General features: G+C 41.4%; 1 protein-coding gene across 2 annotated transcripts in view; it reads left to right on the top strand.

Moving 5' to 3' along the window:
* Window positions 1–14,481, top strand: part of pex7 (peroxisomal biogenesis factor 7) — a 42,481-nt gene extending 28,000 nt beyond the window's left edge. The window contains exons 10-11 of one of the 2 annotated variants that reach the window (XM_003446676.5): window positions 1,164–1,263; window positions 13,012–14,481. In XM_003446676.5, coding sequence (XP_003446724.1) covers window positions 1,164–1,263; window positions 13,012–13,095 — 184 coding nt within the window. In that variant the 3' untranslated portion in view covers window positions 13,096–14,481. The remainder of the gene's footprint in view (window positions 1–1,163; window positions 1,264–13,011) is intronic. The other variant, XM_025899174.1, reaches the window with a different exon arrangement.
* The last annotated feature ends 718 nt before the right edge of the window (window positions 14,482–15,199 follow it).

Genomic DNA, 15,199 nt, shown 5'->3' on the forward strand with positions numbered 1-15,199 from the left:
TTTGCTGCGTCAGGGCTTAAACACACACACACACACACACACACACACACACACACACACACACACACACACAGTTAAAACCAGAAAGAGAAGCAGTCTTTCAATTAGAGTGATTGGCCGCCGTGCCGGGGTCTGGATACTGTGTTTTATTTGCACTTACCTCGCTCGCTCTTTCATGTCTTTATTTTTCATAACCTCATTTTGGAGATTGCTCTCTCGCTCACATCTCCTCCTATTTAAGCCTTTAAAGCATCGACTCTGGTTCTTCCTTTTCTTTTGCTCATTGTATAATAGGATTTTAGAATCAGTGCACAATAATGATGAAGTGAACTTTGAGTTGGTTTCCGGCATTCTGTCTGCAGAGCGCATGCTGTCGGGATGCTTCTTGATCTGAGACCTGGCATTGCAAAAAACCCATTGCAAAAAAGTGCAACTGTGAGAGGATCCTCTGTGGTCATTAAGCACCTTCGTTATGCAATATGCATCTTACTGTTTTGTTTGTGTGTTATGGATGACGTCTTTCGCTGCCATGTCCACATAAGAATCACTGACTTTGGGGGCCCACTTTGGTTGTACTGTGTGGTTTCTCCTCACATCCATCCATCCATCCATCCATCCATTCATTCATTCATTCATTCATTCATCCATTCATTGATTGATTGAGTGTCTCTGTCTCTTCAAGGCCTTATGTTCACATTAAACATGACAATGGGTTTTTCCCACAGTTCGCTCTGTGTGATGTCATTGAGAGTGGACATCTTTACATTGTCATCTAACCGTATATCTGCTGTGAAGGGAGGGTGGCCTCATAAATAACAATTATTTTGAACTGTGAATCTTGCAATGCCTCTCTAGTCGCACCTGAATAATAATCATAGGTGTGTAGTGTATGGCAGAAACATGAATGAATGATGATGAAATAATGATGCACCATATCTTTCGCTATAAACAGCACAGAGAACACTTGGGGTCGTCGTTTTGGTCCCACTCTGTTACCTAAACTTCTGACATCTTTTTCTCTTTGTCCCTCTCCTCCTCCTCAGCAGTTTGTCATTGCATTATATGGAAAAATAGCAAGCTCTTAGTTTCCTTGTCTTTGACATGCTACAGCTTGAAAATGATCAAATATTTGTGTGTGTGTGTGTTTGTGTGTTTGTTTGTAGGTTTTGGGATTACAGCCAACACCAGCCTCTCCTGGATACCGTAGAGCATCATTCAGAGTTTGTCTGTGGATTAGACTTCAACCTGCATATCCCCAACCAGGTAACACCCACCCACCTGTGCTGTTTGTAATGAGCCAGCTGACTTACTGAGGTAACACTCAAAGGATGAAAGCACCGATGTTTTGTGTGTATGGCTATATGTGGGTGTTCCTGTGTCAGCATCTGCTGAACAGGTTTTAGTTCTCAGACCAAAACACGCTCCCAGACTCATATTTGTATCCTCATTCATAAATAAATGTGTACACTCAGCTGGTTTTCCAAAGGTCTCCATTTTAGAAGTTTTCATGCAAATTTCTCCCAAACTTTGAGTAATCCAGCTAAAGATAAACCAAAAGAATAATATAACCTTCCTGAGTGTACGTCAGCCTTCTTACCACCATATAAACATAAAAGTACTCCAAAATGTCTTTTAGCAGAGGTTCTGGGGATGGTCTGTGTCCCCAGAACTTAGTTTTAGCATTGTGACTCTCACACACAGGTTTAAACATTACCAGCGACGCCTGCTGAGAGTAATTAGATGCAAAGAGCGTCGAACCGAGTCGGGTTGGCCTTTAAACTTCTGCCATGAAACTGTGACTCTGGAAAAATGAATTCACTGGATTAAACTTGATTAAAATGGCAAAGAGTGAAACTTACTAACATTTTATTAATCAATTTGATTTCCATTATTCTCTGAATTTGGTATTTTTAATAGATGAAAATGTACCATCTGGATCATTCCTTATTCAGTTATTCCTGCTGACTTCCATATTCAGGCATATTCCTTCGTCCGTTCTCGCCTCACTGTGCCCACTCCGTGTTTCTGTTAGTTTTGAATTGGGGCCATAAATCAATCTGTCCGCTCGAGGCTAAGTTTTACCCACACCGTAACGCTCAGCCCAGCCCGGCATCACTGTGTGGGGTGCTCTGATGTGTCGGGGTAAGAAAGCAGTGAATTGAAAAGGCCACCAGTGTCCAGTCCTGTTTTTGGACTCATTTTGACAGGAGCTGCACCGCGTGGCTCTCAAACTGAAGGAAACATGTGACATCCAGCAGACTCCAGCGTAATGCTGCCGGATGAGTGCGTGGGGAATCCTGACAAAAGCCATATTGGGATTCTCATCAGCTGAGGTTATCACTCCTACATCAGTGCGCCATGTTGAAAGTATTCTAAAAAAAAAAAAAAAAAATTAAAAAGTTTAGCTTAGTTAGCCAAAGTTCACAATAACCCTTAAAAACGCCTTCAGCCAGTTCCCCGTCTCATATTTGATGCAGCCATGCACCTTAACCGAGCAAGCTCTGCTTTACAGGATTCAGCCCGTTAACTTTAAATGATGCAGAAATCACAGCTGAGCTTTTAACAAACCGCACCAGAAGTCCTGAGACTGATTCCTTACCCTCCGGGTGGCCATCGGATTCACTTCATTTAGGCAGCTGTTGGTTCCTTCCTGTGTCTTATGGTGGATATTTCATGGAAATGCAGCATTTGTCTTTAAGTTTATTTGTTAAAACACAATTTTTCATGGAGCTATTTTGACTCTAGATTGCCTTAACTTCAGGTCACGACTTAGATCAGCTGGTGGGGACTGAAGATGAGAAGAAGCAGTTGAAAACTAGCCTGATAACTTTAGGTCAAGAATCCTTGTTTATCCACTGTTTTTAACAAGGAAGATAAAAAGTTGAATAGTTTTAGCCGATTTGATTGGATTTTATTCTTTGCCTGCACAACCATGACCAATCGAGAGGACTACCAACACAGTTTCAGTAAGAAAGTACGAAACTCAGAAACAGAGCCACGTTTTTTTTTGTTTGTTTGTTTTCTGGAGGTTTGTGGAGGATGGAAATAATTCACCTCTCTGCCGTGAGAGCATACAAATTCATTTTGTCGGTGTGCACCATCGTCACAGTTTTCACTTGAAGCCAAAAATAGCTCAAGTGGAAAATCAGATTGAGCAGGATACAGACGGTGACGAGGTGGAAGTGCGTACGTGATAACGGCCTCACGATCCACGGCGTGACCCCACAACGTGATGGCAAACAGTCAGTTACCCACAGCAACCAATCACAGAAGGCAGGCTGTCCCGAACGCCAGAGTTCACTGTGACAGTCAGCGAGATGTGTGTGTGTGAGAGAGGTGCAGTAATGAGCTGCAGTGTGTGTGTGTGTGTGTGTGGAAGCACCAACAGTAATGAGTTGTATTGTTAGCTGCGCTGTTATCAGTCGTGTCATTGTGGAGAAGCAGGCTGTGAAAATGCGAGCCACACTCAGTGACAGTGTGGAGGACACTTGCACTGACGTCATGGATCAGATCGCCGCTCTTATTTTCCGTCTTCCTCTCGGGTCGAGTTTCTCTCCTTGGGGCGTCTCTCTGCTCGAATCACATCAGATACTCAGGAAAAAAAAAAATATTTTCAGGGATAATTTAGAAGACTTTTGTGATGCATTTCTAAATAATTTGAATGAATAACAAGAATCAACATTCATCTGTCCTGCTTTCACAGGATATTTCTGGCAAATAATCGATTAAGTAGAAAAATTAGACGCTAAAAAGTCAGAAAACTGTCTAATAGACGAGGTTAAACACTGCCGAGACAGATATTGCACATGCATTTAAAGGACATTTGAAATCACTAGTCAGTAATCAAGTCATATTTTAACTGTCAGTGAAACATTAGCTTGCTTACTGTGGCTAATGTTAGCAGAGCTAGCTAGCATTACAATATAAGACAGAAAAAGAATACTAATTCTTTTATTCACTTCCTATTTTAAAGTGTGAAAGTATTCAAATAAAGTGTTGATATCAGCAGAATTAAAGAGCAATAGTAATGAGACTGGGTAACTTAAATGGAGGTAAAAGAATATAATAACAGCTTCACCTTGTAAGTCTGCAGGAGCTGCACAACACCGTCACACAGAAAAACTGAAAAATCGCTTTTAACCACCTGTGTAAAGTCCTGGTTTTCCTCCATGTACCTGCAGTGACTTCTATCCACTGTTAGCTCTTCCGGTCATACAGACTGAGCGCTCCACTGATGCTCACCAGCTGCTAGCATCCCCTAATTTGTCGCCTTTGTTGTTTCTACCTCGAACAGTCTTCTTTAATATTCTACAAACAGCTGAGCTTCATTGAAGTAACTTCTGTTTACGTACTAAAATCATCATCGGAAGCTTACGTTTGCCTGGCTTGTCTCGTTTTTGTACTCATGATACAGCTCTGTCCTCCAGTTGATTTCCAAACCTGTTATTTGCCAGTTTCATTTCTACTACTGCAGCTGCTGCCTGGTTCTCTTTTTGCACCTTCCCATGTGACGTAAAGTCTTAGACCACAGTGTCAAACAAGTGGTCTGCATCAAAGGGTCCAGTCTGGCGTATTTTATGAACTATTTTCCTGGTGCTGTTCTCTGCACCAGGAAAATAGTTTTCAGGTAGTTCTGAAGTGGTCATACCCTGATGGTGGCTCCAACAGACCTCGAGCACTTCCTCTGTGAGTAAGGACTACACATCTCTTTGATTTTTCAACAGTTTCAGGTTCTTCTCAGCGACACGTGGATGTGGAAAAACTCTAGAAATGTGTAGAAATGAAAGTGGAAGCATCATTAAATCTTAACCTTTTAGTGGAAAGAAGGACAAATAACTTTTGAAAAAGAATAAAAAGGACTACAGGTTTCTATGTAATGGTTTTACTGGTCGAGCCAGTCGATACCATGTTGGACTTTATGACTCATAAACTAAACACTGAGTCATAAAATTCACTGCCCCCATGTTAGACCCAGCAGCTGCTGCAAATTGATAAAACATGAATAATTAATTTAACCGGCTAATATTTCTGGTGTAGTTTGTCTGCAGCTCGCGTGAGACACTGACAGCTGTGACCTGCTGCTTCCTCCACGTGATTGGCTCATTCAGATTTTTGTTCTCTGTGTCTCTGTGGGTGGTCATTTCATTCTCAATAAGACACAAGTTGAATGTAAAAGCTATAGAAGACCTATTGACGGGGTCAAAGGGGAATTCTCAAGAGGAAAACTGCCCATGTTACTCAAACGTGATTTAAAAACCAGCTCTTTGGAGTTCAGGCTTTTAAAAAATAGTGTGTGTGCAGAACTTATTTTCTGTTCTGTTGTTCGAGCTGAACAAATTGACCAAATATTTACATCAGTGCTCAGTCTCACTAGTGTCGAGCGATAATGTCCGCCTTTTGAGAGTTTGGAGGTGTGGCAGTGGGATAAATACGACAGAACAGTGTTTTGGTCTGTTTTCACTTGCTGATTAGTTTGACTCACACCGAGGGCACGGTTATGTTTAGGCACAATCTGGTCTTTGGGAGGTGAACCATCATCTTCAGGATTTTTATCAAAGCTGCAGATTCCTCTGATTATCTGTGGCATGGACATTTTATAAATCTGCCTCATAACTGGCAAAAGCACAGTTTTGTTTTTTTCCAGAGGCAGAAAGTGTGTCTGGCTCCATCCTTAAAGTGTTTTCTTTCAATCATACTGCCGCTTCTGCAGTAATGCAGTATGGCTAAGCATTAGCATGAAATGGGATTCAACTGTCCTCAGAATGTGTGCGCATACAAAACAAGGGATCTCTAATCCAGTTAGGAAATGTTTGTGCTGTTAAATTTCTCCTCGCTTTCCCAGGATTCTGTCTTCTATACCAATATCTGCTCTGTGACCAAACATGAAGACACGACTAGAAAAAAACTGTCGTAAACTGGATGTTCAGAGTCTGAAGGCCGAGCTTGTGGTCCACTGGGACTTTGGCTCTCTCTGTGTTATCTACCCTTTCCCTCACCCCCAACCTTGGAGCCCGGTTCTGCTGAAGGTTTCTTCCTTTTAAAAGGGAGTTTTTCCTTCCCACTGTCACCAAGTGCTTGCTAATAGGGGGTTGTGTGATTGTTAGGATCTTTATTACAATTATATATATCTATAACTAAAACTGAATTGAAGTGAATTACTTTTGCTTCTACAAAATCTGAACATGAAACGACATCCTGAATATGTTTCATATGAGTATGAACGCCACAGCAGGTCGTCTTCAATGGGGAATCTGTTGAAACGATCTAACAGGAAACACACAGTATTCTGAAGTAAAGGTGCTTGTTGTGTAAAGTGGAGCACACGTGCTGAGTTGTGTTGCACCGAGCGAACATGCAGACAGAGATTTGAGGGAAATGTTGTGCTGCGTTAGATTTTAGTTGTAAGCACTCAAACTGAACTCGCACATCATTTCCATAAACAAGCTGTCCACTCCGTTAATCCTCGCACGGGCTAATCTACCGGAAACCCGATAACGCTACATTATCTGTCCAACTGTCCAACGCCATTTATCATCCTGAAGTCTGCTCTTCACCACAGCTTCCATATTTTTTCCTGGTCTTTTCGTGTTTTAATTTCTTCCTCTGATAAATGTGCTAACTCGTGCTCATCACTTCTGTCTTAATCACTTTCTCTTTTGCTTTGCTTTCTCCGTCCATCACACTGCCTTACCTCCCTCACTGGTGTGGTTTTATCCTGGCGTAGCCATGTGTGTCTGATGGATCACCCGCCTTTACCGCACACACACGGACACACACTGCGCACTGTTTAAGTGGTTATCGTGTGTGTTAGAGACAGAGTAAGGCGATAGATCACACAGGACTGCAGGATGACATCTGTTCACTGGTCTGTGGATTTGTCTTTTTATTAAAACTCCATCTAATAACAGCTCAAAGCTCGTACAGCCGACCACTATTATTTTTTTCTTTTCCTTGGAAGAATTATTATTTTGTTGCAAATGCTATATCATTTCTCCCTGTTATGTGCATCGTTAAAGCACACAGTCCAATAAAGAAGCACAGACTACTAACGCGTAGTTAGGTTTGATTAAACACTGAGGAAAATTTGCAGTAAACCGAGCAAAACTAAATCTCCCACACATGCAAACAGTATATGCACATGATGGACCAGCTGGTCATAATGTTTTGCCTGATTAGTATTTAATATATCAGTAAATAAGGCAAGTTTGGCTCTTAGTGTTTATCTTAATGCTACGGTGTTCTTTTGTGGTGTAGTACAGACTGAAAATAACTGGAGGGTTATTTCTAACTCAGGATCATGCTTTATACTATGGATCTAGATCAGGGGTGGGGGAGCTCCAGGCCTCAAGGGCTGGTGTCCTGCAGGTTTTAGGTGTGTCCTTCATCCAACACGGTTGATTTAAATGGCTAAATTACCTCAACATGTCTTGAAGTTCTCCAGAGGCCATGAGCTAATCATTGGATTCCGGTGTGTTGACCCAGGGTGAAATCCAAAACCTGCAGGACACTGACACTTAAGGCCTGGAGTTCCCCACCCCTGATCTAGATGTTGGAGATATTCACCATGCTCGTGGCTCAGATCTGGGCTTATTTGTCCAAAGGAAAAAAGAAAAGGTAGCTCAGTAGCCGGTATATTTTCATTGTCAGTTATCTGACAACAATTCAGCTCCTCCATTATGCATTTGCTTTATAGATTATAGGAAAACACAATCTTGTCCAAAGCTTTCAGAGAATTGCAGTTTAAAGTGATAGAAACCAAAATTCCAGATCCATATACTTAAATAAGGAAATGTTAAATATATTAGCATAAAAAAAACAAAAAAACAAAGTGTTCTTTCTTTTTAAGTTTCTTAGTTACCAAAGCTGAAAGTAAAAAGTCTGTGAGTATTATTCAGATCAGAAATGTACACGTTTCTGTGGTTCTCACTGTGGCTGTAGCACAGGTGGCAGAGCAGCTCAGCCACTAATCAGAAGGTCGGTGGTTCGATCCCAGGCTGCCTCCTGGCTGGCAAATAACCCTGGGCAAGATACTAACCCCATGTTTGCCTACTGGTGGTGGTCAGAGGGCCCGCTGGCGCCAGTGTCCGACAATCTTGCCTCTGTCAGTGCACCCCAGGGCAGATGTGTGAATGACTGAATGTAGTGTAAAGCGCTTTGGTGTCCTTAGAGACTAAGTAAAGCGCTATACAAATACCATTTATTTACTCTTTGTCATCATAAAGTGGATGTCTTTGGTGGGAGTGGACATTTGAGGACTTTGCTGCTTTGACATGCCACAGACAAAACAGTGAACGGATTTACTGAACAACTCTTTGCACATTCATAAAGAGTGAGTACCTTGAAGCACTGCTATTCAAAGATTAAATGTGTATATTCTACTACATAAATGCTGCGTGACTTTTGCCTAAGAGTGCCACTTTGCCACCAGCTTATTAGTCTTTTAATTACTCGTTTCATTCATGTTTTTCTTATATTAAATACAAATATTTAAAGAGACATGAAATGTTCTTCAGACTTTGAACTATTTCTTCCTGTGGCCTTTTTCTTCTCTTACCTCTCCTCATCACACATCTTTTATTATTCTTGCTTTCTTTGTACATTTCTCCCTCTTTGTGCTTTGCTGCAGTCTTGGCAGCCTTTGCCTTCTTTGCCTTATGACCAGCTGTTAAAGTTGATTAAAGAAGGGCATTCCTCATCTCAGTGGCTGAGTCACTGCACGGCCACTTTGCTTACTCATTCCCTGAAAGGCCATCCAAGCTTGTTAAGTCTGATTCAGATATTCGATGGAGCAGGAGGGAAGCCCGATGGACAAAAGGATGCTGATAGTGTGGTTACTGCTAGTCAGCGACCACAGTCGAACACAAAAACAGAGTCTCAGTCAGGTTTCAGAGCTCATCACAGTACAGAAAAAACAGCTTTATTGAAGGTTACAAATGATCTTCTTACAGCCTCTGACAGTGGACTAGAGCATGCTGTAGGTATTACAGGTACTGCGCTGCAGTAGTTTGTATCATATCTATCTAATAGACTCCAATTTGTTCATGTAAATGGAGAGTCTTCTTCACACGCTGAGGTTAATTATGGAGTTCCACAGGGTTCAGTGCTAGGACCAATCTGTTTACATTATACATGCTTCTCTTAGGCAGCATCATCAGAAGGCATAGTATACATTTTCACTGCCATGCTGATGACACCCAGCTCCGCCTATACATGAAGCCAGGTAACACACACCAATTAGTTAAACTGTAGGATTGTCTTAAAGACATAAAGACCTGGATGACCTCTAATTTTCTGCTTCCAAATTCAGATAGATTTGAGCTTATTGTACTCAGCCCTAGAAATCTGGATGGATGGATGGATGCCATTACCTTGGCCTCCAGTAACACTGTCAGGAACCTTGGAGTCATTTTTGACCAGGATAAGTCCTTCAATGCACATATTAAACAAATATGTAGGACTGCTTTCTTCCATTTGTGCAATAACGCTAAAATTATAAATATCTTGTCTCAAAGTGATGCTGAGAAACTAGTTCATGCATTTATTACTTCTAAAAATTCCCTGAAAAGCCTTCAATTCTGGTTCAGCTGGTCCCTCTGCGGCATTTCATACTTTTGCTGCTATGAAATTGTTTCACAAAAGCAATTTACAGGTACTCAAGTTCAAGAGTCCATCTATGTTTTTTTTATTAAACCTGACCTCTTAAGTCCGAATGCTGAAAACCTCTTCAAGCCACTTTTTAACCAATCAGGATAAAACCTCAGCTTAGTGTCATTGGCGTTGGGTTGTCGGATGAGTCAGAGATGGCAGATGAGTGTAAAAATCAGCAGCAGCTCAAGAACGTCAAATAGATTAAATTGAACAATAAAATAATCTGAACATGTGTTAACATTTCTTTTGACCATACCCAGCTCATGGCTAAGGGTGTGTATGGGTTTTTATAACTCCAGGAAACAAACACGGCAGGTGAAAACAACCAGTTAGGGTGTTTAATTCACCCTCCATTCCTGTGATGGATTATAACAAATCAAAGGTTATGCAAGTTAAACCTGCAGCACATTTACAGAGCAGGATTTCTTCAATCAATCCTGTTTTTATAACCTCACCAGCACCCAGCAGCCTTCATCTCCCTTCTTCTTCACTGTTCAATCCAACACAAAGCTGCTTCTAACACCTGCAACAACACGAATCTTTAAGATTCACGAAAGCGAAGCAGAACCAGGGTTGTACTTTGAAAGCTGAAATCATGAGCCGCTCTGCAGCCGGGACAGATGACAGTGAGGCGGTGTGTCATTCAGCTGATAGCCTCGTCCATGCTGAGGCATGTCATTCAGATGATAGCCATGTCCCAGCTGATTATAGAGTGAAGAGAGGGAGGTGGAGCTGCAGCTGTATTTTCTCCTTCACTGGATCGGCTGAAAGCTCTGTCTGTGGAAAGACTTCAGACGACTATATTCAGTCAGAATTTTTACCTCTTGAGTTTGTTTCAAACAAAATGTTGAATTTTATTTCTTATTGATAAACTTGCACTGAATATTTGTATGACATCGTGCAAATGCTCCAAATGAAAAAGCCTGACCCCTGACATGTGGACTTACCAAAGAGTGTCAAAGAGTGCTAAATAAATATAAATCTAATGTTCAAAAAGATGAATTTACGATCTCTGTATACAGTGACACTGTGGTGAAGAGGAAACATGATGGAAATAGCAGAGAGGGAAACAGAGGGAAACAGAATTCCTGCCTTATTGGGAGTAACTGTTTTTCTTCTACTCTTGATGTATCAGGTGTCCTTGAATTGTTGTATTATGTGTTACTCTGTGAATCCTACCCCTAATTAAACCAAAATCTGAATACAGATCACCTGTTAAAAGCAGTTAAAGTCACAGACTTACAAACAATATCTGATTTTGTAAAAATGCACCAGCTAAACAATGAAAAAGTATAAAATGAGATTTAAGCTCCAAATTTAAATGTGAAGGCTTTAAAATTACAAAATGTTTTATTAGTTAGCTTCATACAAACTGCAGTAAGAAAGAAATCAGATACAGATACTCAGTTTTTTCAAAGTCTTTGGCAGGCAGGTCGTTTAAAATCATCCAGGAGGAATGGGGGAGGGGCTGCAGTGTTGGCACTTAGATGAATGAAGTGTGAGCTTTTGGCCTCTGATGTCAGAGTTCCTATATCTTTCTTCTTGAATGTGGTTCCATCACTGAGAATAAGAAGGGGGCTAAAGGCTGACACAAAGTTATCGATACCCACGTACATACGAACAAGACCTCATAGTCTGCGATGCTAAGATCAGGACTCTTGTGGATGGTGGTTGTTCTTTAAGACTGTGACTGCATATCAAGGCGATTAGATGCCTCGTTGATGACGCTGTCTGAAAGACGAGAACGAGAAAAAGGTACATGAAAGTACAGGAAACATTTGGGTATGAAGAGTTTAACATGACTGACACTGACAAACTGTCCTGTTGTGGTTCGAGTCAGTCTGAGTGAATATTCTGGTATCTGGATGGTTGAACTAAGAACTACCTCGACCTCCATCTGAGCCTGTCGGCTCAAACTTCTTAAAGCGCCGTAGTTACTTTTAACCCAATGAATGAATAAAATGACAGTCCCGGAAAAATCTAAAACACAAAAATATGACTTTAAATTTGTATGATTTGGCTCTCAGTTGATGTCGTGACTGATTTATGTGTTTGTGCTGTGAAAGTAAACCCAAATCAAATGTTATTTCTTAACAGACACGCTTTCCTCTTCATTCATACTGACGGGCTTCCGGGAAACACTCAGTATCTGTGGTTTGATGTAAAACCACCGCAGCTGAGATGAAACCTGGATGATGAAGAGAAAATACTGCAAATATAAAAGCATGTTTTTATTAATACACTGTCAGTCCTGCTCAACCTGCTGGTGAATCAGTGGAGACTGATGAAAGCTAGAGGATGAAGTGCAATAAATGGATTTATGTCGATGGACAGCTCTTAAACTAGCCTTCACAAACCTGAGAGGATGTTCTTTGCTTTGGAGGCAAACACAGGAAAGAAGAGAGAGTTTGTTGTGCAGACCTGGAGTCGGCGCGCTCTCTAAATGCCTTTGTGCCCGACCTGATAATGGAAGCTGATTCAGGTGGAACACTTTGATGTGTTTGTGAGAGGAGACAGAGACCACACTTAACCCGAACCTCTGTTGTCTCAGAGCTGCAGGTAATTTCAGCTGGAAGCTTGAGCGTGATTTAACTTTACCACAGAGAACCAGCTGTTTCCCACCCAGTCACATCATCTTCTTCTTTTGCTGCAGAAAAGAACATTCAGTTTATTCCAGATTTTCTCTGGATACACGCTTTTTTTCCACTAATCAGACTTCACGAGCTCTACCTTCTGATTTCTGAAAGTATATAAATTGTGAAAGTTTTGGTTCAGACATCATGTTTCTGTCAGTGATGTCGATGCTTGCTTTATAGTCCTGGATTAAATCTGTGTTTAACCTCGTGTGGTGGAAATGAGCCTAATTTTTCCATCTTTCAGGGACTTCAGTTTTCGGTAATATAAATATAAAAATCCAGAAATTTCTATATAATGTGGTTTTCCCGTCATCACGGAGTGAAAGCATCAGTTTCTTCTCTCGTTGTCAGTCATTCCTTACTTGAGCCATCGAGGATTGTCAGTAAATGCTGACTCAGACTTGCAGAGCCTCAGAAATCATCTTTTGTTCAAGCACCAAAAAACATGATTTTACTGTGATTGTAAGCAGTAAATCCTCATGTGTAGAGGCTGGAAACAAAATATTTGGCTTTGTGTTTTTTGTTTTTTTATGAGTGTCATTAAATAGAAATATTCCAGATGTTTCTTGCACCGTATTCTGTAAATTGTCAGCCTGACATGTTTAATACGTCTGCAGACAGGATGTTTTTTCTTCTGTTGATTTGGTTCATTTGATGCTGCAGGTTCAAATCCTGGTGTGAATGTGAGGTACTCTTGAACAGCATGTGTGTGGTTGTGTTTGTGCAGGTGGTGGACTGTTCCTGGGACGAGACGGTGAAGGTGTACACACCTGCGTGCCTGTCGGCGGGAGCGCACAGTGCAGCTCCTTAAAACGCCCACAGACGTCTGAGGACGATTTCACCTCGGTGCTGGTATTCGAGCACTTCTCCCCGATGAAGCCAGCGCCTCGTCCTGAACCATAACGACTGCTTCGCCGACCCACACCCGACTCTTCACTTCTTCCACCACGTTGTTTAAGATCCGAGCCTCAAACTTCAAACTGCGAATGGTTAAGACACACGCCACTGAGGACGTTACTGCTCTGACATTTTGGTACCAAATCGGAGCCAAAATTCTGAAGACACAAGTTTCACAGGTGGCTACTGGACCCTTGTTGCCATAGGAGCTGGAAAACAGCAGTCACCATGTTTGGGCAGATGAGCTGGACATCACTCGGTCCCACGACTGTGATCGACTCCGTCAGAATAAAGCATGCGTTGGCTCTTTGAGTGTTTGAACAGCAGATATTTTACTGTGATGACTTTTGTTCTTGGTTTTGCGATTCTGGGCATTTCACATTATCAAACAGTGGCAGCCCTGTATCCAACGCTGCCTAGCACAGTGGCACGGTGGTGCAGGGGTTAGGTTTGTTGCCTCACAGTGTGAAGGTTTCTAGTTCAAACATTTTTGTGCGTGTACTCTGGCTTCCTCCCACTGTCCAGAAACAAGCGTGTTGGGTTATTCTAAACTGACCATGGAAGTGTGGTAGATACATGCACACACACACACACACACAAACGCACACATCTGGTTTGCTTCACTCATGGGGACGTCCCATTGACATAATGCTTTCCCTAGCCGCTTACCCTAACCCTAAACCTAACCATAACCCGTTTGTAACCCTGACACTAAAACCACATTTTAAATGTGAAAAATGCCTTCAACCTGATGAGGACCTGGAATTTTGGTCCCCACAAGGGCTGTTGGTCCCCACCAGTATAGTAAATTTCAGATTTTGGTCCCCACCAAGATAGGAAGAAGCCGTACACACACACACACACACACACACACACACACACACACACACACACACACACACACACACACACACACACACACACACACACACAGCTATACTGTTTGCTCTCAGACGTGGGAACTTCAACTCAGGAGTTCAGGATGAAAGCTAACACCTCACACTGGCCTGAAACAAGTCTGCCCATCATCAGTGTGTTTAGTGTTTTTATTTTTGAATATTAATTGCTGGAAGTCAATTTATCATTAGTTTCTCAATCAGGGATATTTTCGTACGAACTTTGACCTCTGTGCTCTCTAATCAGTTTATTTGAGTTAAAACTGCAAATGTCCTTTATGTTTCACATGTGACTGAAAGGGTTACGGTGAGTTTATTTCACAGTCATTGGAGATAATATTTATCAGCCGGCACTAGCTTCAGTGTTTGGCGATGTGCCTTGAATAAAGCAAATTTTAATAGTGTGGATCATTTTTTTGTGAAACATGCACATCTGTATCACTGGAACATTTTTATTTTTATACGGGGAAAATGAAAAGTTAAAGTCTATCCCTCACTTTAGAAAAAAAATGGGGATGATCACACTGATACTGATTCATGTTTGTTTACATGAAGACGAATTCATATCCAGGAAGATGAATTATTTTACATCATCATTTTACATGCTCTGAGACTCTTCAGTGTCTTCTGGGTAAATCTCAAATATCCTTTGAGTCCTTTCAATTTTTGCAGGTTTCACTGACATAAAATGTTGATTATATATAGAAATTGTAATATTTTTAATATTGATATTTTCCATCAGTGTTGAAAAAAACTGCTCAGTTTAAGTTCAAAATGAATTGAGACATGAGACATTGTGTACGAGCCCACAGACGGGTGAAGCTGTCGTTGGCTTCAGGCGACGTGGTTTCTCATTCCTTCACCGTGATTGTGTGCTACACATTCATTTGGAAATCCATATTAAAAATGGATTCACGCCTGTTCAGTTCTGTGTTTGAAGTTAAATTACTCGGCCTAATCTATATTACCTATAGTTTCTAGAACAATGCATGCATGTATTTGCAGTTTCCCCTCCTCCCTCTCTCAGGGAGTTCCGGTCTAAATCCTCGACCCGTTTTAATCTCCCAACGTTTGAAAGCGCCTCCGTCTTCTCCTTTCTCCGCGTGTTAATTGGAAGCTAAT

This window comes from Oreochromis niloticus, linkage group LG15 (assembly GCF_001858045.2).
Source record: "Oreochromis niloticus isolate F11D_XX linkage group LG15, O_niloticus_UMD_NMBU, whole genome shotgun sequence".
In the NCBI taxonomy this organism is placed as follows: Eukaryota; Metazoa; Chordata; class Actinopteri; order Cichliformes; family Cichlidae; genus Oreochromis; species Oreochromis niloticus.